The 26,115-nt window shown below is 41.3% G+C and overlaps 2 protein-coding genes and 1 long non-coding RNA gene across 19 annotated transcripts in view; 2 read left to right on the top strand and 1 right to left on the bottom strand.

The window, feature by feature from the left end:
• Positions 1-6,511, top strand: part of SH3BP2 (SH3 domain binding protein 2) — an 85,829-nt gene extending 79,318 nt beyond the window's left edge. For 4 of the 6 annotated variants that reach the window (XM_040554636.1, XM_040554637.1, XM_040554639.1 and 1 more), the window contains 7 exons: positions 1-66; positions 666-1,245; positions 2,292-2,400; positions 2,716-2,771; positions 3,205-3,286; positions 3,511-3,570; positions 4,032-6,510. In XM_040554636.1, coding sequence (XP_040410570.1) covers positions 1-66; positions 666-1,245; positions 2,292-2,400; positions 2,716-2,771; positions 3,205-3,286; positions 3,511-3,570; positions 4,032-4,169 — 1,091 coding nt within the window. In that variant the 3' untranslated portion in view covers positions 4,170-6,510. Of the gene's footprint in view, positions 67-665; positions 1,246-2,291; positions 2,401-2,715; positions 2,772-3,204; positions 3,287-3,510; positions 3,571-4,031 lie in introns of all 6 variants that reach the window. The other 2 variants (XM_040554635.1, XM_040554634.1) reach the window with 2 other exon arrangements.
• A 292-nt stretch (positions 6,512-6,803) lies between these two features.
• LOC121069012 lies at positions 6,804-13,138 on the bottom strand. Its single transcript, XR_005819194.1, has 3 exons — positions 12,718-13,138; positions 10,934-10,991; positions 6,804-8,540 (listed from the first exon to the last, which is right to left on the bottom strand). It is a non-coding gene; the product is annotated as an uncharacterized LOC121069012 (long non-coding RNA).
• Positions 13,139-13,156: 18 nt separating this feature from the next.
• The window catches only part of ADD1 (adducin 1), a 60,702-nt gene continuing 47,743 nt past the window's right edge, over positions 13,157-26,115 (top strand). For 6 of the 12 annotated variants that reach the window (XM_040554629.1, XM_040554618.1, XM_040554627.1 and 3 more), the window contains exon 1: positions 13,168-13,357. The gene's annotated coding sequence lies outside the window, so the exon portion shown is untranslated. Of the gene's footprint in view, positions 13,358-14,139; positions 14,285-26,115 lie in introns of those variants that run through there. The other 6 variants (XM_040554632.1, XM_040554622.1, XM_040554623.1 and 3 more) reach the window with 4 other exon arrangements.

The following is a 26,115-nucleotide window of genomic DNA, read 5'->3' as shown; positions in this document are numbered from 1 at the left end:
ATTACGACCAGGAGGAAGAGGATGAGTCTTACTTGCAACCAGATACTTCTGACATAGTGAAAGATGGTAAGTGATTTCTTTTACTCCCTTAATCAAAGGCCCCACAAAAGGCCAGCAATGAAGGTAATATTCATGTAGAATGCCAGATCGTTGTTTTAGTCATATCTAAAGCAATGCAGGTGGTAGAATAACCAAAGTAATGCACAGGTATCTAATCTTGGGAGAGATTAAAGATATTTTTGACCTCTTGAGAGGTCAAAAGGGCCTAGTAGTAGCAATAACAATTTACAGAAAAGTGTTACGTGCCTTTTAGGGCATGGTTTCTGGCAAGTCTCCTGCCCTGGAAGGACTTCTATTCTATATGCTTATCAGTCAGGAAGAGGGGTAATGCTGTTAACATAGTTCGTTCTTCTTTATTTTTAAGAAAGGGAAAAATCTTTGCTAAATTGACATAAGCCATGCCTGAATAAAATTGCAGGAGTTCACTACGTGCAACATTTCAGTTGTGCTGAAAGCTGAGTGTTTATCCAGCATTTCAGGAACTATCAGATCAGGTGCTAATAAAATATTAGTAAATCACATAAATAAACCTGAAGAGTCTAGTTTCTTGACATGTTGTATTTCCCCTCAATGTGCCACGTTTGCTGGATGTTTTCTTTGTGCAGATATCATGGTGCTGCCCCCAGCCTACCCGCCTCCACCAGTTCCTCATGTCAGAAAAGCTGCCTACTCAGAATCCAGGTCACATTCTTTTGCTGGCAAATCTGCTGGACCAGCACCACCACCACCTCCTAAAAGAAGCCTACCTGACATCAAACCAGAGGATCTCTTCAATGTGAGAGAACCCCGAGCTGAATCTAATCTAAAGATTCAATCCTCAAACTGGAGACCAAGTGAACAGCCACCCCCTGTGCCCCCTTTACCTCTTTTCAAAAAGCCCATGTGTAGCAAAGAATCTTGCTCGCTGCCTCCAGAACCTCTGCCTCTATCGCACGTTCTCACCACTCCAGAAGGATGTGAGAAACTAAAAACTCTAAACCTTTCACCACGAACTCCTCCTCCAGTGCCAAGCAGTAAACCCAAGTTGTCCCAGTTAACTGAAAGAACAGTAGAGAGCAAGGTGCCAAAAGAACATGGTAAACCTGGACTGTTTGTGCCACCAGTGCTTCCAAAGCCACCCGTGCCTGGCCACCAGCATCCTGGATTCAAACCTAGGCCAGAGAAGCCTTCAGGCCCCCAGTTACAGTAAGTACGACAATATAACCCAGTATCAAAGTTTCCACTGAGTTTACTTGTCAGATTCTCGTCAGTGCATGTTGTTCTTCCCAGCACCATCCCTGTTATCCTCAGTGGCATGCTTGTTTGCCTAGGTATTTGTTATCTGGAAACTTTGCGCTGAATTTCACTTCTGAAATTGTTCAGAAAGAGACAGTCGACGATTTTTTTTTTTTAAATTATGCAAATCTTTGTAGTCTGCTTTGAGGTGTGTCTTAGACTTAAAAGCCTTTGATCACAGTGAATAAGAAACCTTCATGTCACTGTCATTGAACCACAAAAACAATTTTAGGCTTCTCTGGAGACAGGAAATGTTTCGTCTCATATTAAGATCGTCTGTAGTGCAAGGGATGTGGGACTGGCTATGGTGCTGAGGCAGATGGACATATTTTTGCCCATTGGATCATTCACCTCTAAAGAAGAAATAAAAAATAAAAAAAAAAAAAACTCTTTAAAGGCAGCGCAAGAAAGAGATTGATTTACTAGAGTGAATCCAGCCACCAAGATGTCTGATGGGCTGTAGCACGTAATGTGTGAGGAGAGGCTGAGAGAACTTGCTGAGTTCAACCTTTAGGAAGGTCAATGGGAGATGTCACTGCTCTCTACGACTACTTAATGGGGGGATGGAGAAGACAGAGCAAGACCTCAGAGATCTGCAGGGGTAGGATAAGCGGCAACAGACAGAAGTCACAACCCGGGAAATTACAGTTAGGTATCAGGAAAAGCTTTTCACCTTGTGGATAGTCAACTTGGAGATGCTGCACAATCTCCAACCTTGGAGATACTCGACTGGACACAGTGAGCTATTTGGACTTGCTTTGAACAGGAGCTTGGACTAAATGATACAATTTAGGTTGAAAGATGTCCCTTACACCTAAATTATTCTGTAATTCTAGGGCTGGTAAGTCCTAAACTGAAATTTCCTCTTTAGCTCTAGTTTTATCCCTTCAGTTTTATGTATATTTGTTCTACTTTCCTGAGGAGATGTCCTTCAGTTTTTGTTTTGTTTCTGCCAGGAGATCACCACCAGATGGGCAGAGTTTTAGAAGCTTCTCATTTGAAAAGCCAGCAGTGCCCTCCAAGCCAAACCAAGCAAGTGATGATTCTGATGGTGACTACGAAAAAGTAAGATCAAGCAGACGATCTGTTCTCAAAAGGCTGATTTTCTTGCTTTCTTTGGGGCGGCTTGGGGCATATTTCAGGAGAAAAAAGAGTCTTCTGAAAACACAATGCTGTGTGGTTCTCAGCTTTAAGGAATGCCTCAATAAATTCTGCATTCTAATATTTGCTGTAAAGGAGTAAGAAGCATAAAGTAAAGATTAAAGCACCATTAACTAATTCAGATACTGATGGCTGTAGCTTATCTGCATAGTATGGTGTTAGCATTTTGTGTTTTCATTGGCCCGTGCGGAGATTTACTTTCTTTGTATTTTCCTACAGGTTGGGCTGCCTACTTCAGTATTTCTTAATACCTCTGAATCCTTCGAAGTTGAAAGGTAGATGTGACTTTTAAAACACTTGCCTAAAGTCCTACAAATCCTGCACTGAACAGTAGTCCAAAAATAACTTTGAGATCTGTAACTTCTGTTTAAAAACACAGGAAAAGTATTTGAATTACTTTAATATGGAAATTACTTTCTGGGGGAGGTAGGTCAGTCCTCATGTATCAGTTGAGAATACAGAGTAATTGCAAAATGATTTTATTCCATCTGGAAATGGCTGTTCTGCCAGGACGAATGGGACAGAAAGCCAGGTCTTCTGTGCTGCTTTGCTGATTCAGATGCTAGAACAGTAAAATTCTATCAGATATGATATTCTATGAATTATTATAACTGAAACTGAGATTTTCAGGAAGAATTACAAGAACTACACACCTTAATTATCTGATTCAGAAAATGCTAACATATGTAATTGCTGTATTATTTTTAGGACATTCAAAGCTACTAGCCCAAGGGGACAGCCACAAAATGGATTATATTGCATTAGGAACTCATCTACAAAGGCTGGAAAGGTAAGTTGCAATTGCTGAATCTACCCCCTAAAAGCTTTTTTTTTTTTGTTAGAGATACTGTATCTTTTATATGGTGAAAGTACTTAATAACTTAGATGTGCTCTTTCCTTAATGAAGGAAAATCTGAGCCTCTGTCGTAACTTGAGTGTATTTTTTGTTCCTTAATAATGCACTGACTTGGAAGAGATTATCAGCATAACTGATTATGTTGCATTTTCTTTAAGGTATTGGTTGTATGGGATCAATCTGCAGAAAAAGTGAGAAACTACAGAATATTTGAAAAGGTTAGTAGCTCCACTAAAAATGCAGTTCTTGTGTATGTGTATCTATGTATGAATCTCACGTATGTACGTGTATAGCAAGTCAAAGGTGAAACTTCTTCCCATTCCTAAAAGTGAAAATATGCTGATCTACAAATATTTGTTCTAGGATGAGAGTTTGAGTACTCAGATCTGGGCCTTCCAATTGCCATACTGTACAAAAGACAAAGTAGCTGCAGATGTCCAAATCTAAATTTCAGCTTGTCGAAATCTAAATGAATTACTATTAAATTCTTGAGTTTAATTTGGACTTATTTGTGTAAGTGACAAGCTTGCAAAGCAGCAGCTTGTCTGAAAGAAGTTTTGACAATGATTTTTGGGTGGTGGTGGTGGCTGTTTTTTTTTGTTGTTGTTGCTTGTTTGTTTTTACCATTGAGTAGGAAGCAGTACTGCTAATGACTGTGTATGTTTCTGTTGTGCAACAGGAATGCAAGTTTTACCTGGATGCAGACATCATGTTTCTGAACATGGGAAGTCTGGTTGAATACTACAGCACTCACGTCTTACCTAGTCATGACAGCCTGATTCTTCGGTGTCCTTATGGTTACTCTAAACCAAGGTGATGTGTCTGGCATAATTCACTGATGCGGAGGAGAAACATGTTCCTTACTGTCCTTGAATTAAGTGTGAACTCCTACCACATCTGGATTTCCTGTTGTTTGCACACAGAAACTGAATCTGTTTCAACCACTTGTTCTCATATGAACTAGGACTCCGTTTAATGAACTCTTTAAAACTTTGCAATCCAGATCAGTGGATTTGATGACCACTTTCAGAAAGAACTGAACTGACTTTTCTGCGAAGTCCGTCCGGGACTCATAAACCTTTTATAAAACTGCTGCTATTACGAATCTCCTTGGAATGTGGAGGAGAACAATGTCCACATGAACAAAGAAGTGTTGTGAACGCAACCCATGTGGAAACGGGAAACTTCTGAAAGTACATCAGAATTCATTTGTGACGGGGAATACTAATATTCTGACTTGGAGGTATTATTCCTTAAGTCAGCACCGGTGCTTAACTGAGAGATTTTTTGTATTACTTGTATAGTTGATGTGTAAATAATGAGTCTTTTGTGCAAATAATTTGGTTTACTACAGGTAAAGATGATCAGGAAATGTGGCTTTTTTAAAGCCACCTCATACCTAAATGTAACTTCTGATTACGATGTCTGCAGTAATCAATTGGGGTACTGTCCAACTGATATGCTTATGGCATCCCACATCCTACTTAATTCTGAACACTTGAGATAGGCTTGGAATAATATTGATTTGGCTTTATGGGAGTCCCATTCCTTACTTCTGAACCAGAAAGGTAGGTGCCTAATATGGCTGTGAGAAAGAGAAAATATCACTCTGCAGTTTGTAGTTGTGTGGAAAAATAAAAAAAGTTTTTAACTTGCTATCAGCACTATCAATGATAGGCGTTAGCAGGGTGCTTGTAATTTTAATTCCCTAATACTCTGGGGACAGGTGTCTGAAAATCAAGGCTTGATAGTCATGCTGAAATTGCCCTACCCCCAAATTTTAATAAAGAGGAGAAAGCTGTGAAAATAACTTTGTTAATTCAAAAGGACTGTCAAAACGATCTTATTTCTAATAATGTTTGAGACTTGCTTTAAAAAAATGCTGTAAATCACAAAACAGGAGAAGTTATCTGGTTTCTGTCAGTCTGAATCCAGATGCATAAAATTCACTTTTCTGTTACCTTTACAAAGCTTATACATGTCAGTTTTAATCTCATTACAATTAAATGGTCACAGCTTGAAAAATATAAATTTTTTACAGACTAAGATTTTTTGTTTATGAAAACAATAATATAGAATTTAATCCCTAAGGGATTTTTTGTAATAAGATATAATAATAGGATACACAGAGCCAGCAGTTGTTGCCTTGGTTCCTATCTTTTGTCTGAGACAGACATACACAATATCAGTCATATGATTTCTGGTCCCACTATAATAGGTTTTGTGAGCATCAATTAAAGAATGTGCAGTACTTAAATTTCAGATCGTTGGATATTAGATATTTTAAGTTTGCAATTCCTTTTATATTCAGTGAGTGTCCCTGTGGTTCACTACTCTGATGTGATCCACTCTGTAAAGTAAGCTCAGCCAACATAGCACATAAAAAAATGTTGGCTTTTTAAAATGCGTGTATCTGTATTTTAGGCAAGTTCTAGTTTCTTACAGTATTTATAAGTACTGTTTACAGAGTAAATTGTTCTCTTTCTGGGAATAACTGACTTCACCGCATTGTGACAGTCATAATTATAATATGCTATCTTTGGGGCCTGATTCAGGTATTTAATTTTTTTGCAATCAGCTACTCTCAAGATTTTTCAACTGTAAAAATACCTATGTAATCCAGTACATATGAAACATAACACTGTCTTTACCTGTATAATAGAAGACTTGCAAATATGTAAATGTTAATTTCCTTTTATACAAATGTATGTATTTCTGAAGTGGATAAACTTCTAATGCCAATTCACCTAATTTTGTGCAGTCTCATTGAACTTCATGAGTATGTGTTCTAATATTCTTGCTTGTAATTGTGGTAAACAGAAGAGAATTTGTTTTCAGCCCTCTTGAAACAACTCTTTGTGCAAGCAACACTATGAGAAATTGGGCATTCTGGTCATCAGTGTGGCTAGGGGTGGAAATTAGCCATTTATCGTTCACTTGATCTATGGACACAAAGTGCAGGTATGACCATAAAAAAAAAAAAAGGCATCTCAAAGGAACAGTCTCTAAAGGACTTCCTCAGCAGCTTGCTGGGGAGAACAGGGCCTTTCCATTTCCCAGCACCCAACAGCCCTTCTGTTCACAAACGTCTGATACCTCCAGAATCCAAAGTGGGCAGTACTGGTAGGGACATATTAGGTAATTCCTCCATCCCTCCAGATACAGATAGAAGAGTTCCAAACAAATCTGCAATCACTTATGCTCTCATCTGAATCCTTTTGCTCCTACGTATTATTCTAGTCCGTTTTGTGAAGAATTAGATGAAGTTAAATTGCTGGTGTTTGTAGGGAGGAAAAGCACAGCTAGAGCATGTGGCTCACGGTCTGTCTCCTGTACTTCTTACTAGCCTGTCTTGCCTCTTTTCTACCCCACAATTCAGCTTCTTAAATATATATATGTATAAATATATATATATATATATATACACACACATATATACACACACACCCATTGCAAGCTCCATATCTTTAAAATAGTTTGGGGAGGAGCATAAGAGCAGTATTTGGTCATGCCAAGAAATTCAGTTTGTGAGTTTGGTAACATGCAAGTCAAAATAGTTTATACTAGTTTTGAAAAAGTCTTGCCTTTTCTTTGTAAACTTCCAAGAAAGTTTTTTAAGTGGTATTTGTGGGGGAGTTACTTTTCCAGGGGAAAAAAATTAATGTGGTTTGGAAAATACAGTTTTAAACAAGGAACCGTCAATCAATGTAGCATAATCATAGGGACAATAAAAGGGAATCTGATATCAAGAATTTTTCTATGAAAATGCAGGTGCTACATACTGCTGCCCTGTGTCAGCAGCTTGGCGCCCATCTCCTAGCTCAGAACATAACAGTTTGTACAAGCATGTAAATAAGCAATGAGAGTATTCGTGCCCTCGGGTTCCTCATGCTTTGGGGAAGCTCAAAAGGACTGAAGATTTCTGAAGCTTTGAGTGTGATTAGTTTGAATTTGGTGACATCTGCTGGTCAGCCTGTTCCATGAAGGAGCCCCAGCACCAGGAACACAGCTACAAAATGCGTATAGAAGGCAGTTGGGTAGAAATCATTCCTAAGTGACTTTGGATAGAAGCTAGAGATTAAAGCTTAACTTCAGGCAGAAACTTGATGAGCCAGGTCTTTGAAGCTTAAGACATCTCTTGGCTCATGTTTCTTACATAAGTAGCAATGTTCTTTAGCAAAATTACTCATCTGAATGTCTTTTAACCTCGATGATGACAAAATTAATTGTATTTTATATTCGTGTGTTTAAATTACTCTTAAAAAAACCTACTTTGAGGTAGAATTTACATAACATTAGACATCTGAGAACTTAAATTCTTGATATCATGAAGTACTAAAGAGGTGTTCTGAACATTAAGTACTTCACCTAGCAGCAGCAAAGTATGTGATATAATAGTTTGTGTCTTACTAAGCAGTCAACTTCTTGCAGTATTTTTTTTTGAGCAATAGGAGCACTTGAGATGACCACGATTACAGCCTCTTAAATAGGTTCTTGTATGAAACAAACAAACCTCAATGTACCTCTTAAATACCACATAATAAATGCTACTAAAACTTTCACAGACTAGATAGCATTTGAGTTCACTGTAGCACTTCAGTTTGCTAAGTACTAAAGATCAGTGAGCTTAGGGTCTGTAGCAAGTCTTGTAGCACAGTCAACCCCCAAATCTACTCCCTCAGGATTTCCACTCCTGTATCTTAAACACAGGATAGTCATTACTATCTCCCATCTGTACCTCATTCCTTAGGATATATTTACTAGGGAAGCAATTAATCCAGCCTCTCAGGTTCATGACACGCATGGCCGCATAAGAATTGTTTTTAATGCAGTTTTACTTCCACATAACTCAAATGAAGTTGTTTTGTACAGAAATGAGAGTAATTATTGTTTGCAGGATTAGATCTCTGGCCATACACGGGAAAAGAAAAAAAAAAGAGGTTAAAAGCGTCTAACCCTTCTTTGAGTGAGTGCTTTGCTTTTTAACAGTCACATCATATTAACTCCCTCGATGTACAACCTGGATCCAGCTGGTTCCTGTAGTGGAAGGCTGATGTGCACTTAAATTCTGACCTTGGAAGCTTTTTGGCATGGCCAGAGTTTTGCAATTGAAGGCCAGTAGCGAGCCTTCAGGACACCCCAGGAGCACAGAAAGAAGAACAGTCTATTCCACAGGAACAGGGCTTTCCTACAGGACAAATAAGGGAACATGTTTGAGGTGTGGATTCCCAAGCTGTCTGTTTCAGGCCTCAGTGATTCTGCTGTGCTTTGATTTACATTGCGCTAGCATTCATACTCATTTTTCCAAGTAAATGCCAGCCACACCCTAACCGTGGGGATGCTGCTGAGAATGTGCCTTTTTGAAATTAAATGGGATACAAAGGACTTGAAAATTTGTTATTCTAACGTTACAAAGCTTCCTCCAAGATTAATTTTCTCCTGTATACAATAATAATAATTAAAAAATAATTTCAAATAATTTTCTCATGTTTCTCAGCCCTTTTCATTACTTTGAACTTGCCCTGTTATCTATTTTTTTTGGTCCTTTCTTTGTTTTATTCTCCTTGGTCTGTTTTTAAGTACTAGCTCTTCAAAAGGTATAGCTTCTGTTAGTGGCACTTCTGCTACTAGTGTATGACACAGTAACTAAAAAGAATCTCAGCAGCATTAGTAATGCTAGAATTAGTATAGAAGCAACCTGTAATGCATGTACATCTAGAAGGCATGTGATGCTTATGAAGTCAGAGACGTCGCAATTAAAAGACTCAGCTTTACTTGGAAAAGGATTTTGGAAAAACAAACCCAGACCTCTGTAAAGAGTGTTGTAGCATTATTAAAAGAGAAAGCTGCTTGCTTGCTTTCCTTTTGGCTAAAACAGTCACTGTACCTTTACTCCCTTCTGTTATCACACAAGTGGTATTAAGAAGCTTGTGCAATAACACAAACTGTTATTAACTAGCTTGAACCACAAAGATAGATTTATATTTAATCTGAATAGTGTATAAACATTCTCCTATTCCACCCTGAACATAAAGTCAATATTTTTCAAACTTAAGACCAACTTGGGCCTCTCAGTTTAATAGGTTGTATGAAAAATCTGGCTGCTCTGCCTTTTCCCCATCTGGTGCTTCAGTTCTGGTTTTTATTTTTTCAGTTCCAGTAAACCTCAGATGTGATTTCGTTTGGTTGTGGAAGGAGATGAAAGTAGACTAGAACACATTTTTCTTTCTCTATGTAGTTGTTCCATCAAATGTTTCTCAGGTATATATATATATATATATATATATATATATATATCTGAAGGATTGTTTCCATTTTCAAATCCTCGGGAAAACTCTCCTTCCTTACATAAATGAGTAAAAATTAACTCCCTCCTATAAAGAGCAGAATTGCAGCCAGAACAAAAATAAACTTTCTAATAGTACTTTTGGCACAAGCTTACCTACAGTGACTAACTTTAGTAATACCACACATAAGCCATGACATATTATTAATACTGCTCTACACAGCTGAAATCATTTTTTAAAAGGCATTTAAGTTCAGTAATTTGTAAGAAAAATTCCCCCTAAGCTTTTCAGTAGTAATGCCACAAGTGCATAGGCTCCAGAACAGTCCCACACGTCAGTGAGACTGAAAGCCCTTCAAGGGCAGCTCTTGGGGTGTTTTGCAAAGGTAACTGGTGTTTGTCTACGGCCACCCACCCTCTGCTTCAAGTCCTGCATGGCTGAGCAGGGACTGCCTTTCACTTTGCCAGCGTCTCTCCAGGAAGTTTCAAAATTAAGGCTTCCTTTTGAAGGCCCTTGGAACAACCAGCAATGAATTCACATACAGGCTCGTTTAGAGGAATCAGAACTTTGTCCAAGAACTGGAGTAAAAGGTTTGCATGAGATGAAAACCAGTGACCAGAGTAGGGAAGCAAGCCCTGGCTAGAAGTGCCCAGGGAATGACTGGCAGAAAAGAATAGTTCAGGCAGGCCAAGAGGGAAGGATGGATTTTGATAGTCACCCCCACTTTATGGGTAAGAAAAACGACCTAAAACTGCTTCCACGGAAGGGCTGCACCCCACATAAAGGAACAAATAAATGCCAGATGGGTGACATCAACCAAGTACCATGCTTCTCACAGGTTAGTGGTTTGAGCATCAAGAAGTGCTAATGCCAAGGTGAAGAGCTGCACAGAAATAACTGCAGTATTATTTTTCTGATACCTAGTAACACCAAACTAAAATAACTTGTAAATTAATACAATTGCATGGACTCTTTTATTTTAGACTGGCTGACCCACTGTAGTCTAGCACTGCTGATGCCTGAGGCTGCTAGGGGTAACAACAGGCTGCAGAGGAATCAGCAACTGCTACGTCTGTACCACCCAACCAGTACCACATTCTGATACTTCTGGTGGGAACTGCCTGCAAATACATGGTGCTGTTTTTCTATTTTTTTGATGGCCCAGTAAGCAGACGTGCACACGGCAAAGGCAAGACTACAGGTAATGAGCTCCTCTTGGTCATTAAGAGGGGTTCTGTTCTAGTACGCAGGGCACGATGTGCCCTCCCTCACACTTGTACCCCCATAACCCTACCTTTGCTTCTGCACCAGCACTGACTTCCCGGCATCTGGGCAGGAGGCAGTTCAGGAACCTGGTCAGGACAAAAACGGAACTAGTGACATTAACAGCCTCATGTATCAGCCGTAGCAGCTTCAGGCTTCAAAATGAGCCGGCTGAGTCAGCTGATTGAGCAGGAAGCTGATTGTGCCCCCTCACTCCCCAATTTTTCCATTGGGTGAATTTTTCCAACCAGGTGAAACAATATATTCTCTGTCCTCAGGATTATGGGGTATGATGCAAGCTGCAGAGGGGAGGCTGGAAGGGGAGAGCAGGAACGGTGACCTTGGGCAGGTCAGAGGGTAGCAGAGCATAAAAGAGGGGTGAAGAACTGCAGCTTCTGCAGCATTTCGCCATTAGATTGAACAGGTGTAATGATAAAACTCATCCTTCCATCAGCCTAAGCTGCTTGTGACACAGCGCCCTGTAGTTCTAGAAACACTTTAAGCCAGCACTGCTAGCAAAAGAAACGATCCTGCCCTTTCCCTGTCCCTGGATCTGACCTCTACACCACCTTACTTCTTGGCACTCGTGTTCTTGTAGCCATGCAATGAACTGGAAAAGAAACCCATTAATTTTAAAACAAAACGGGATTTTTTTGCTGAGTAAGTTTTGATATGGATCAGTTCTCCCATTTACTTTACTAGACTAAAAGTGTTTTATGTGTTAAATGCTATGGTGTGCAAAGGAAAAAAGGTAAATGAGATGCCAACATGAAGGGGAGTATTGATATATGGTCATCTACATGCCATGGGAAGATGATGCCTGAGGCAGGTGGCTGAACCATGCAGGTGCAGAGCAACTCCCATCTCATTGATTTGACTTTGAACTGGGATAAGAGGATAGCATCTTGTACATAAACTCTTCTACTGGGTCTAACAAGACTTAATACCAGATAAGTGAAATGACATTACTTAATGTTTTGGGTTTACAGCAACAGTTCTATCAAAAACATTAAAAAATTAGACATGATTTTCCAATTATTAGTAATTACACCAACACCTGTTCTATTGTGAAGTGTTTTGATTAAGCAGACCTGCATCCAGCAGTATCTTGCTGTCAGATTTGCAATAATTATCGTCTACTTTGCAACTAAACCACCATTCTCCATGATGGAGTTCACATACGAGTTCACTTATCTCTCTACTGCCTGCTTTTCTATTATAAACAGCAAGCAAACGAAGATTAATTGCCAGATAGTGCAAACCGGGGAAGAACGGTGCCTTTCCTCAGTGGAGGTGGTGGGAACAGGCTTGATTCCTTCCTTGTTCCAAGGGAGAGATGTTTATAGCTCCACACCCATCGGGTTCCGCTAGCAGGAGCCTATTTTTCCTCTGATCATGTGGATAACTTGGGGTGCGGGGAACAAAGAACTGATGAGAAGAGTTTTAATGACTCCCAGCTTGTCATTAAAACCTGAGGCAGGTACTGTTCTATAATATGCACTTTCTAAAAAGAAGCATCAGGCAACAATCTTAAAATTACATAGAAATGATTGTAAAGATGTACAGAAACTAAAGACAGCTAACAAGCAAACCTTAAATCTGGGGGTTTATCTGTAGGAGTAACAAACTCTGGATTATGTTACACACACAGCTCTACAGAGAATTTAGAAAGCCTGAAGGGATGATTTAGGAAGATCCGATCAGGCGTTCAACGTACAAGCTACGCAATGTACCTGCAGATTTCCAGGCTGAGGTGCACAACTCCTCATAACACTGGAATTTAACACTCAGAGGATACTGGACTGCCTGAAATACCTCAGGTTTTGATAGATTTCTCTCCGGTAATGCAGCTTGCCTGCTCTCACCGTGCACCTGCATCGATCCTGACTTGCTGCAAGCCGATACTGTCACGGCGGGCGGGGCAGGCCCCTTATCGCCTCGCTCCCCCGGCAATTACCCGATTTCTGCCCCTATCTCTCGGCCTGCTGCGCGATAAGCTCCCCACACCGCGCGCTAAGGGGACCCATCTCCACGGGGAGCTCCTTCTCGGGGTCGGGAGGCTCCCCTCACGCTCCTCCATACTCGGTTGGGGGTCGCTGGGCGCCTCACAGCCGCGCTCCCCTCAGCGCCCCCTCAGGGTCCCCTCAGCCCGCAGCCACCTCCCCTCAGCACGCTCCCGCCTCGCCGCTTCACCGCCCCCTCAGCCAATGGGAGCGCGGCTTGGTGGCCGAGCCTGGCGCCCTCCAATAGGCGGCGCGCTTGTTGGCCTGCGGCCCGCCGAAGCCGCACCCTGGCAGGGCTGGGGGCTGAGGCGCAGCGCGGCGCCGGGGCCAGCGGCGGAGGCGGGCTCGTCGGAGGGGCTGCCGGCCGGCCTGTCACCCGGCCTGTCACCGGGGCCTCCTGCCCCTTCCCTGCCTCCTCCTGCCGCCGTTGTTCTTTCTCGTCTGGTCCTCGGGTGAGCGGCGGTGTGAGGCGTTGCAGAGGAGACGCAGCCGTTGGGGGGTGGGGGTGCGGTATGAGGGGGGCGCAGCCGTTAACGGGCGGCGGGCAGCGGCTGAGGGGAGCTGAGGGGCTGGGGGGGGGCGGAGGCTGACGGGGGGTGGGCAGGGGCTTAGGGGGGCTTTGGGGGGAACGGGGGTTAAAGGGAGATTTGGGGGGGAACAGGGGCTGAGGGGGATCAAGGGCTGAGGAGAGATTGGGGGGGAGAGGGGCTGAGGGGAGCTGTTTTTTTTGGGGCGGGGACAGGGGCTGAGGGGAGCTTTTTGGGGTGGGCAAGAGCTGAGGGGAGATTTGGAAGGGGAGAGGGGCTGAGGGGAGCTGTGTTTTTTTTGGGTGGGGGGCTTAGGGGAGGTTTATTGGGGAGAGGGGCTGAGGGGAGCTGTGTTTTTTTGGGGGAGGGGACGGGCCGTGGGGAGGTTTGTGAGGGGTGACAGGGGCTGAGGGGAGCTGTGGGGTTTTATGGGGGGGGGGGTGACAGGGGCTGAGGGGAGCTTCAGGCCTTGGGGGGGGAAAGGAGGAGAGGCTGGGCCGGCGGAGCCGTCTCCCGAGGGGGGAGAGAAGGAAAAAATTTCGGGGGTGCGGGTCCCCGAGGTGGCTGCACCCGCCGTGCCGCTGCCCGCTCGTCCCCCGCCGCCCTTGGGCTTCGCCCGCGGCAAGAGGCGGCCCTCAGCGGCCTGCGGAGGGCAGGGGAGCCGCGGCGAGGGGCTGCGGGCGGCTGGGCAGCGCTGGCGGCTGGCGGGGACGTGCGGCAGAAGGGCAGTTTGGTTTTGGTTGCCGTGCTGGAAAGGGTGGCTGCGCTTTGGCGTTGCCAGCGTCTGCTGATACGGAGCGGCACGCGTCTTCCTGCGCGGAATTGCTGGCTGGTCTCTGCGGCGTTTGTGAGGTTAATTCTCGATCTGCGTTTGGTTTCGAGTGAAGCTAGCGGTTAGGGAGGGGGATGCGTCCATGCTGGGAAAATATCCCTGGTCGTATTGAGCTAGGGGGCTGTGAGCGGCACTCGGCTGAAATCGTCCATGAGATGCTGCTGTAGTGTAATGGGGTGTGTGAGCTGGTTGCCGCTGTTGTTGTTTTCTTCTCTGCTTTTCAGAAAGTTGCTATTGATCGCTAGTATTATGTAGCAAAAGTGTTTGAGAGGGGAACGTTTTCGTGTACGGAGGCATACATCTTTATGTGAAGCTTTACAAAACGCTTCTACTTTAATATATGTTCTTGAATTCTCACATTGCCACTACTGCTGGATGATTTCTGTATGCCTCGCTGAGAGCTACAGGTATCTCCATGCATGTGGGCTATTTACGTCTCTGGGGTTTGTAGCGGGACCAAACGTGCTGACAGAATACTCAGCAGTTTTTAGCTGTCATAAATCTATTCTTTCAGAATAAAAAAAACATTAATAAAATAAAGAAATGCAAACTTGATTTTAAAAATGTTTCCGTTTTCTTTATTAATTGATTTAACAATTGCATGCCTCTGTAAGAAAATCCGATTTTGGAGTTCTTGCATAATAAGAAACGGGAACAGAACGCAACTATTGACTGCCTTCTTAATGCTGGAGCAGGTGGCTTTATACTCAGTGAGCAGATTTGATGTGATCGTTTAAAAAGAGTCTGAAGTGAACATAATGTTTTATGTAGCTTGCCGCAATTACAGAATCTAAAGTTGGTGGTTTTCTTAGTGGAGTTTTCAGGAAGAGACAACTGAAAGTTTTTACATCTTCACTGCAGCAAGATAAGCGTATGTGCTTATGCGTGCTTGCATGTATAAGCACTTTGTAGTTTTACATGATTTCTGTTTTCTCCGTGAGGCTCCATGCTGGGTATAGTTCTTCTAAGCCAAAACCAGTCGCGTTGCCTGAATATTTTCTTTTTATGGTCGGTTAATAAAAATGGCATGAGAAATCTGAACGTTCATGCTTCATCTGAAACGAGGACTTTTGCTAGTGTGTGTGACAATAAGTTCATTAGAGTATGGTTCACTAGTGCTGTGGAGTGAAGAATGCCGTTTACTGAATCAGTGCTTTTCTGTGACAGCTCTTTTTAAATGTCTCCAACAGAAAATGACTCAACTCTGTTCTCCTTCTGTGAGATTCGCCATCGGTATCGAATGATGTTTTACGTGTACAGAATCAGACCATTTCAGGAGAATATGACTTCTACCGGACTAGGGATAAAGCTGCTTCAGCCCCATTCAAGTCTGTTTTTGAAGGGTAGCTTCACAGCATGAAGTGCTTTTAATAAATCTCTCCCAACATTCTGTGTTTTCAAATGAAAACATTTAAATCTTGATGTGACTAACTTTGTTAATAAATAGAATAAAAATATTAAAACTGGAGGCTTCAAACCAGGAGAAGTATGTTCAGCATGTTGGTTGCCAGTAAGCGTGTAACTTCTATGCGACAAGTGCTTTCTAAATCCGAAGGCGTTAGGCAATAAGTCTTGTACTCACTGCTTTCCTGAGTTGTAGAAATAGTTTTCTTGATTATTTAAGTAACAGTGGTGAAGAGCAAGTCATTTGTAAATCCCCAACAGTTTCCATGCGAATGATCGACTCCTGCTTTGAGGGGGAAAAATCATGTTAAGAAAACTTCCCCATCCCTTTATAAGAGAGAACATGGGATAAGTTCACCTCTGTGTCCTCGTGTTTCGTGTGTCCTCACTGCACAACAAATTAAAAAATGCCAAACTTCTGATTTTGATGCCTTTTAATTTAGACCTTACCCTTGTACCATGCTATGTGGCAGACAGCAATCGCTGAAACACCGCTGCAGTAGTAATTCATACTGTAATTAAATTTTTTTTTAGAGTTATTGGTGCTTTATATTTAAAACATGATGGAGGAGATAAAAATGCAAGTTTAAACTGCAGATTCCACTTCACAGGTCACTTGACATCTGCAGAAGAACCTGTCTGAAAGTCTTTGCTAACTTAACTGAACTTCTGTATTAAACTATGCAGAAGTGCTATCTATATATTTAATAGTTGTCTCTAAATGGCCTGAGGTTTGCAGTAAGCATTCATATAACCTAATATTCCTTCCCAGGGGAATAGGAAAACATTACCTAGTCTTGCCACTTCTTTAACATTTCTCTTCAAAACCACTCCTTTTTTGATCGGGCCGAGAAGAGCAGCTGTACAAACATGTTGGCAAAGAGATGTCAAGTGTAAATCTTGTAAACTAGTGCATTTCTTGAGGAAAGTGTCTCATTAGAGATAGTGATGCTTAAGAAGAATAGATTATACAGATACTTTGATTTATGTTAATCTTTACTTTAAAATTACCCTTTTTTGGATATTTTTCCTATTGCTTTAAAATATTGCACTTATAATAACAGGGTTCATTAGTAATTTAATGGAGTGTTAGCCATTTTATAGAACATTCAGCGTAACTTTATGACAACATCTGTTATCTCAGTAAATTTCTGCTGTTTATTGAGAATTGTCCTGCTAATCTTTGGTCAGATGGAAGCAAATAATTGCTTGCTTTCCTTGCGAGTCTGAGGTTGTTGTTTACAGTGGTTTTGTCAGTTCAGAAACTTTGTGGTTAGTGGTTGCAAAAGTTGTAGAAAGTTCTTCCTAATTTAATGGTGAAATAAGAGCAAAGACTTTGGGAAAGACCATTTTTAGAGCTACTGGTTTCTTCACGTCAGGCGTAAGCTGAGATCGTGTTATTTGTAGTGAGGGCTCTGGTTTACATTCTGACCAAGCACCCAGGTCTTGAATAAAAGTAAAATGTTGCTGCTACTTTGAGGAATTTAGAAATGTATCTGTTCACAATTTCAGGGCAAACACAATTTTGGTGTAGAGCTGGATTTAAACAGCCGCTACGAGTTGTGCTGGCTGACCGTGTGTATGCTGACTGGCTCTGCTGGAATGACTCGCTGACCATTGAAAAGAAACTGAAAATGTTGCCTTTGAAGGTGTAGCTAGACGGGAGTAACGAGCACTTGAACACCTCCCCAACTTCCTTCTTTCAACCTGTTTATTAGATTGCGTTTTGAGGAACGATCTCTGCCGCTCTGTTGGATGCAGTTATTATTCGATGCAGAACCAACCTTTCAACCTCTGATCAGCAGTGTTAGCAAGCGGGACATCAAAGAGTCTTTCACTCTGGGTTATTTCAGTAGCTTTCCCTTCAGATTAATTAAAAATCAAAATACTTCAAGAAGAGCCCATTTCAGGTTAATTTTAAAACTGGGATGTTGAGAGCTGCTCTTTAAAACTGAGATCTGGAGCTTCCATCCTCTTCAGACTGGTCAAATACTGCTTTGAATTTTAAATTGAATAATGCATTGTTTTTATCTTTTTAAATTACTGATTTTTATACTATTTATTGTGTATGTTTTTCTGATCTTGAGTCATGAGATCTGAAAAGATAGGGGATAAAATATTGCAGAATTTTGAGATTCTTTCCTCCATGTACCTAATTGAACTGCCAGAGGGAGGTCATGGAAGCAGTGGGTAGTAAATATGGTTAATCAGTAACACTTTATGGTGTTTTTGATACTTTCTCATCAAAGGAGTAGATAAATGTTAAGTCATGGTGCGTATCCATTCACATGCTGAAGATAAGGTGAAAAACCAAATTACCTAAGATCTCTTAGGTTTGTGGTTGCACTCAGTAAGTATTTAGAAACAATTTTTGAGTGAAAACTGTAATCTGACTTACGGCCTTGGAAAACTGTAGTTTATTTGAGGGTTGTTTGCTTTTAGTACCTAAAACTATCAAATTCTTGTGGTGCTGTTTATGCGTTTTATCTGTCTTGTTTTAGATCTTGAATCTTGAGAGCTCTGATAACAATTTTAGCTTTGTTATAGATAGCGAAGTTTTGCCAGATTGAACCAGCAAGTGTCCGGGCAACTCATGAAGATCATCTTCTGTTGTTTTTTTTTTCCTGTTAGGTTGTTGTGGTTTTATTTTTATTTTTATTTAAGGTTCTGTAGTACTGGGCATAAAGTTACTGTCCCTGCATTCTGACAGTGGAGGTGAAAGATAAGGCATACTCAGTGACTTTACTATTCTGTTAATAGATGAAACAATTTCTTTAGACGTTGTCAGTACAAAATATTGCTGAAAATGTGTGATGTATGTTTGTGTGCAAATCAGCTTTTCCATCTAAAATCCAGTGAAATAAGACATCCCTGATGCTGTGCACTGACCAAGAGGTGCAGTATATTTGGTTGTTGTGTGCTTTTTTTCCCTCCAGAAAATCTTGTCTAATGCAGCTTTGCTCAGTAAGCTCAAATGAACATAGCTTGAAGTATTCCTACAGCACAGGGACTTACTTTCTTGCGTTGTCACTTCTTTAACTTCTGAACCTGCGGCTACGTTCAGCTCAATTTAACACTGGGGAGGTGGTGACTTCAGGCGTGCAGAGTTCCTGCCGTTATCATGACAACCTGCGCTGTGGCCCTGTGCTCCCACTGCGAGGGGACGTGGCTCCCGGCTGGGCTGGGGATGCAGGAGCCCTGGCTGGGCGGCTGATGGATGCATGCCTGCCGGCCTGCGAGGGCAGAGCTGGGCATGGAGCGTTTCGCCGCTCACCCAGCCAAGCTGGGTGGACACCGGTGCGCAGGTGACCAGAGGAGCAAGGACAGAAGCGCAGGAGGTGCAGAGGCACTCGGGTGAAAGAGGGTAAAAAGTCAGCGTAGGTAGCAGGTAGGGAGTCCTGCTGCTTTAGTTTTGTCACCCTTCTCTAGGTGCTTTCGGTTATGGAAAAGACTTTAATTATTTTCACCTGAAATTCTACACAGCTAAGGCATTGCATCACTTCTAAACGCAGCTTCAACTTTCCCAATGTTTTGAATAATAGATTCAGTGTAAAGCACAAGATTCTATTCTGATTCCAAAGTAATTATTTCTCCTTACCGTGGATATAATTTTTAAGCCTATTAATGTACAAAGGTTGGACATGGTGCTTAGGGAAATGGTTTAGCGGGTGATGTTGGTGGTAGGGGGATGGCTGGACTAGATGATCTTCCAACTTTAATGATCCTATGATTCTGTGATACATGGCAGGGTGGTTGTTTTTTGCCCCCCTCCTGGGCTTAAAGTAAAACTTCGGAGGTGGTGAGTTTTCAAAGGTAATTTCTGGTAATTCTGATCATAACTGATCATTTAGAAACATTTCAAAACAATTTTGTGAAAAACGGATAATGATCTTAGATGTTTGTTTAGATCTCAACTTGACATACGAAATCTTTTTTTTCCTGCTTGCTTCTGTAGGGATTTAGGTAAAAAGATGATTTATTTTGGCAGTAGTAAATTGTGTAAAACTTTCCCAAAGCAAGTAAATGCCCTTTGATAGATAGAAGGCAAAGTGTCCTGGTACTCTTAGGATGCATTGCTGGGTGTAGGTCTAGTATCACACGTGCTGGGGATGGGCAGGTGGATTAAAATACATATCCGTAGTCTGAGGGAAAGCTGTGGCATTTTTTATACGTCAAGGAGAGGTGGTGGACTCGTGTGCTGTGGTCACAGAGAGGACCACACCGGTCTCTTTGCTGTCAGCCTGTGTTTTTCCCCTGTTGCTTCCAATCACCTTTAGAACCTGTGCTAATCCCAACGCTGCTCAGGTATGTGGGTCATTTTAGACAGAGCTGCTTGCCTCTCTCCTGGAAGGAGAGATTGTGATTACAGCCTGGGGTAACGATTTGGGCAACTGGGACAACCACATCTGGATCTGTCACAGTCCTTATTGTTGGTCTGGGCTGCTTTCTTGGACTGTGTTCCAACCTGCTGATGGAGATGGCCAAGGAAACCCCACTTGAGGTGCCTGTGCCTCTGCTTCCCAGTCGTGGAACGATGCTCCTTCCAGAAGCCTTCAGTTTTCCCTCACTGCAGCAACGTGGGGAGGAGCCAGGAGCAGAGAACACGCTGAGCAGTTTGCTGCGCAAGTCAGAGGAAGGTAGTCTCTGACTGTCCTCTGGCCTGCCTGACGACCAGAAACTGAAGGGTGCTTTGGCAGCTGGTCAGCGACAGCCAGGAGTGGTGAACAGAAGGTTGGGAAGCATGGCTAAAATCTGAATGTCAGCCAGAAGAGCTGGACTTGGGTGGCCTTGCAAATTACGAGGGCAGCCTTATTAATTGAACCGTCTGGCTGTGGAACAGTTGCCTGAGGAAAAATCTTTTTGGGTCAATAGGTACTGCTCAAGTGCAGAGACAGCCCCCCAGGCTGCAAGCACAGTCGCCATGTCAAAAAGGAACCTTTGTGGCTGCTTCTGCCGCTTCAGCTGCATGCCTAATGGCCTTGGGACCTGCCTGCTGCGAGTGGGCCAGGGCGTTGACATAGCTGGCCTCCCTAAAAGACTGCAACTAGTGGTTTTCTCACATTTTGTTGGTAATTAACATACTTATTGATGATGGAATAGTGTCCATCACACTAATTATTTTTTAAGTATTGATTAAAGTAACCCCGGAATACAAAGAAGGCTGAAGATTGCATTAAGAAGAGAGAGATGTAACTAGTTTGTTATTAAAAAGCAAATCCAGGATATCCTAATGTCACCTTTGTAAAGAGCTTATTTCTGCATTCCCAGGTTCACAGGGCGTTAAGTCATTAGTGAGTTCACATATATTGTTGAAATATGTTATTTCTGTAAGTCAGCTGTATTTTGGAAATTCATTACACCTCCATGTTGTATTGGGGCACGTTATTGTGTGCTTTCAGGAGTGTGGTTACTGGAAACAGTTAAAAATGAGGTGGATTTCTAATGACCCTTTTCATTTGCAGACCTTTAATCAGGACTAGACACCTTTGATAAGCAGCGTGTATCATTTTGGATATTGTGAATTTTGACTTACAGTTACTGCTTTGAAGATCTGTTGTGATATCAGATACTTAATGGCAGAAGGAATAAATCTGATTTTTTTTATTTTCTACTTTACTTCTTGTAGTACAACTTCTGATTGTTTAATTCTTAATTTGATGCATTAATCATTAATGAATGGGATAAATTCACTTTCATTTCATTTGACTGACGCCACATTTATCCTATCAAAGACTTGATGAATTGAGAGTGTAATCTGGCAGTTCCTTCCCTCCCCTCTTCCCCCGTTGCTATAGTAATCCTAAATTCAGAACTTATTTCTGCACCTTTTTTTCCTTAAACTAAGGTTAGTAATAGCTGCAGTGCAATATGTCCTCAAACTAAAATACTGACAATGAAGTTTTTTTCTGAAATTTGGCTGTAACATCTGAAGTAAAGCAGATATTAAGCAGCCTTAACTTATTTTCTCTTGTTCTAGTTCTCAGGAGATCTCGTGGCATGAATCTTTTCATGTTACAGGCATGCATCTTCTAGGTGGAAAAAAAACACACAAAGGCCCAACTAAAGCCAAAAAAAATAAAGACTCAAAGCCGTCTCTGAGTGTCCCCAAAAGCTGTTAATAACTGCAGTTGTAGAAGCGAACATTCAAAGTGCAAAGGTCATAACTTGATTTGGCACCCAAATGTTCTTGCAATTCCAGTTTTGCAGCAATGCTCAGGGCTTACTTGATGAGGTGCTTTTGGCATGGCTGAACTTCTGATACAGCAAGAAATGCAAAGAATTCTGGCAGCTGAATAAAATATTTGTTCTCCTACCAAGCTTCGCTTTTTTTATATGAAAAGATGACTTTTGTGCTAGTGGAAATGCAAGATCTTACAAGGTTAATAGCAAGCTGGAGAAGAGCATCAGGAGTAAGCCGAAAACTGAGAAAGTCAGATCGGCAAAGCAAGTCGTGTCTTGTCAGGAAGCATGGGGACAATGAAATAAGAGTACAAACAACTTAGATACAGGTGAAAAACTAAATGGAAAGTTTGCCTTCATTTTCAGCAAAGACGGTAGTTCTGAACACAGAAATATAGGTCTTGCGGAAGTGAAGTTATGGAAGTGATTTCCACAATGATCAGTTCAAACTTCAAGGGCACGTATCAGTGGGACTCCATAGCATTTTTCCTGGAATTTTGAAGTAGGTGGAATATGCAATTAATTAGGTATTAAATTGGAAGGATTTTTATTAAAGGTATTAAGGAAGAAGGGTATCGGGTTGCAAAAGTAGTCACTATGTTTACCTAAAACTAAGGTGGTTCAGGGTAGTTACCGCATTATTAGTGTGACCTTACTAGTCAGGGATTTCTTTGAATTTCTAAAGACAAGCAATCCATACGGAGGTAAGAAGAGAAGGTTTTTAACAGAGGAAGATTGAGTCAGAGAAATCTGATGTATCTTTTTATAAGATACCTGCCCTTTTGGAGAGAATACCTGGTTAAAGCTGGCCTGTTTTGACTTAGTCATATAAAGTATAATATGGTTCCATGGACAAACCAGGGTGATGTTAACGTGATAACTGGTTTGAGATGGTGAGAGGATGTGTTGAGTATGGATAGAAGTGGACGACCAGAAGCTAAGCTATTGAGCAGAGGTTGGTAATAGAATTTGCCAATTATCGGTTCCAAGACTTAGCACTTGCATTAGAACTTTTGATGCATTCCTGCTTGTGCCAGCGTCACATTTTGCTCCCAGATATCAGGGGTCATCACTACAGAAGGTGGTTTTGCACAGGAGGAAGTTGAGACCTTAGGACAGGAGTAGAAGAGAAGGGGTCATATTTGATAACATTTAAAAATGAAGGTGAACTCAGAACACTTCCATCTATCATAGGTAGCAGCTATGAGAAGTGTTAGAATAACAAGTATGCAGTTATTATCTGTGAAGATTTCCATTAAAGAAGTAAAACGGTGCTGACATTTTCTGGTACTGGGGAGAGCTCACCTGGAATATCGTGCCTAATTCCTATCACCCATCATCCAGGCAAGGGAAGAAAAAGAATTACAGGGACTGATTCCTGGAGTGACTAAGGGAATGGAGAACTTGCTTCATAAGGGAGGCTAAAAGAGCATGTCGTGGTTGGTCTGGTAAAACAAAGCGTGAAAGGTTGCTCCTCACAAAAATATGAGTCAAACAACACAGGTGGGTAAAAAGAGCTTCTTCAGCTCGAGGTATGAGAACAAATGGGTATAAACTATCCAAGAATAAACCTAGTCTGGTGGAAATTAGAAAAGATGGTTCCTAAGCAACAGAGGCACAGAAGCCTGCAGCATCCTTCCCTTAGGAGCAGTGGCATCTGACTGGCTGTCTTTAAGATGGAGCTGGGTAGCTTATGTAAGGGGGAGGAATGACATAACACATAGTTTTCCACAACACCTGGGGGTTTGATTATCCCTCAGGTCCCGAGATTCCTGTCATGCTGGTCACTGTAACACAGCTGCTTGACCAGGTCCGTGGGAGAGCTGGTGCTTGGACAGTTGCTTTCTGAGGAAGAGAAGTGCTTCTATTGAGGGAGAGAAAACGTGTAGACAAGTGGGAGGTTTTAAGTACTGTTTTATGTAATGCCCTACATTGTATCGTATGTAGTGGATATACATTGTGTAATTCATATTAGTATTATGAAACCCCTAATCAACGCAGCCTAAATGGATTTAACAACGAGCCCTGTCTTGTTTCCTTCTTGTGCTGCCCGTTTTGATCAACGAAGGCTGCCCACAGCAAGTGGCAATGTGTCACCGGCTTCATTCTCTGCGAGTTCTCCTTTGAGCTCTTTAAAAAAAAATGGTAAAAGCTAAAGGGCCGATGTGGTAAAACCCCATATGCCATATTGCTAGATAACGTGCTGCTGTTCCTGTGTATTGCCCTAAGACTCTGTCCATCTAATAAGCCTGGAATGTTGTTTTCTGAGGAAGCATTGTTCTGCTGTTTGCACTAACGAGAGACACTCCCATAGCTCTGCACAGCATAGGATCCGTGGTTTTACAGGAGACTTGCAAAGAAAACTGTTCTGCTGCTTCCTCCCTTCCTAACAGAAGGGCACTAATTGGCAAATTGGGGAATTAATGGCGCCTGAGGTTACAATATTCTTCTAATTTTTTTCAGTTATGACACACTAAATCATACTTTAATTCTCCTGAGGTATTTCAGACCCTGGAGAGAACTTGTAAACACTCATCTTTACCATTGTTTTGTCTATATCAGCAGTGTTATTGGATATGATTTTTATAGGAACAAGAACTGAGGCAGAAATACATTGTCTGCTTTATATTAATTTTTCTATTTGAAATACTTTCTCTGAATGTTCATCTAGAAAGCTTCACTTTGGAAGGACGTTCAAGCGTGGAAAGTAGTTTGGTTAGGACAGGATAGAAATTTAATGATGTTTGAAAGGTTCCTTCCTGACTCTGCTTAATGTGTTATTGACTTCCCTTCAGCTGTTAGCCGAATTTCCTGTTGATTTTAGGTGCAAGTGCCAAAGCAGTATCTAGCAAGTGTTTGTCCTATCTGCGTGCTCTAAATGGTTTGTTTTCTTTATTCGCAGATTTAATGGTATTTTAATGTTTTCAGAACCAATGTCTAAGATGGAGAACTAAATCTTATTAATTTGAATTGCTGTGTTCACACATAATGATTAATATTAATGGTAAATAATTGCATAGGCGTAACATCATGGACACTTTGTATGTTTCAGTGTTAATGTTAGAGCCCAAAAGCGAATCTTTAAGGAAATAAGGCTTGATAGTTAAAATTTTGAAAGTTGATCGATAGTATTTAAGATCACCAGGTGTGTGGAAATGTTTCCTATTACCTGAACATCGTTAAGATCGTATTTACCTTGCTTTATTTAGACGTTCTGCAGTGTCATTTACTGTTAAATATGTAAACTAGAGACAGACTCAGATAATAAAAGAAAATAAAGCCCAATTTAAGTCTGAAACTGTTTGGCAGTAGGGTCCAAAGAGTGGATGACTCAGCAGATGCGCTGCAGCTCTTTCAGTGAGCAGAATACGTTTAGGAATATTTGTATTTCCAAAGAACGTATTAATACATGAACACTAAGAAGCTTATAAGAGTTGATCATCTTGACATTTTGTTCTTTCTTAAAGTACGTTTTTCAGTTAGATGGTATACAATTTCTCTTGGTAACTGAAAAAGTTTGAAATGAAAATAAGTAATGCTACTCCCTTGGAGTGATAGTAATAATAGAAATAATTACTGAAAAAACTGATGACTTAATGACTACGACACTGGAAGCTTAATAGTTTGCTGCTACTGTTGAACCAAGTAATTTCTTTAACTAAAATATGCTGTTAAACACTGGAGACTAGAAAAAGCTTTGTCTTTATATGCATTTTTTTGATTTCTATAGCTTACTTGCTGGAATTAAAGCTGAATATTGCTCAGTTTTCTTGCACTGAAATAATCTTTTATTGAATCATCTGCGCTAGCATCCTCTGCAGATATGGCCTATGCTATGGCTAGTTCTGTAAGTGATGCAGTCAATGTTGGGATATTTTGTATTATCAGCAGCATATTCAGATTTGGCATTTTCTTTTTTTGTTTCATATAAGAGTTGTCACTTTTTTTGAAAGCTATTGTCTTAAGCTAACTGATGACACACATTGGTTGTTGGGTTTTGTTGTTTGGCTTTTTTTTTTTTTTTTTGAAGTATTCTTTGAGGTATATTTTCCATGTGGGCACCGTGCCTTATAACCACTGCAAATTACACGCCAGCAGTATAAAGTCTTAACTGTCTGATGAAGTAAAGATGCATTTTGGTGTGCAGTTTTGTGTTTGGAGGATAAATCAGAAAAATGTCTTCTGTTTTTCCAGAGAAGCGTGAGTGTATATCCCTTCAAGACTTGTTTGTTTCCCTGTGAAAAATACTAAGGAGTAGTTGCTGGAG

The sequence above is a fragment of the Cygnus olor genome, chromosome 4 (assembly GCF_009769625.2).
Source record: "Cygnus olor isolate bCygOlo1 chromosome 4, bCygOlo1.pri.v2, whole genome shotgun sequence".
In the NCBI taxonomy this organism is placed as follows: domain Eukaryota; kingdom Metazoa; phylum Chordata; class Aves; order Anseriformes; family Anatidae; genus Cygnus; species Cygnus olor.
The sequence above is the reverse complement of the archived record's forward strand: the minus strand, read 5'-3'. Positions and strand labels throughout refer to the sequence as shown.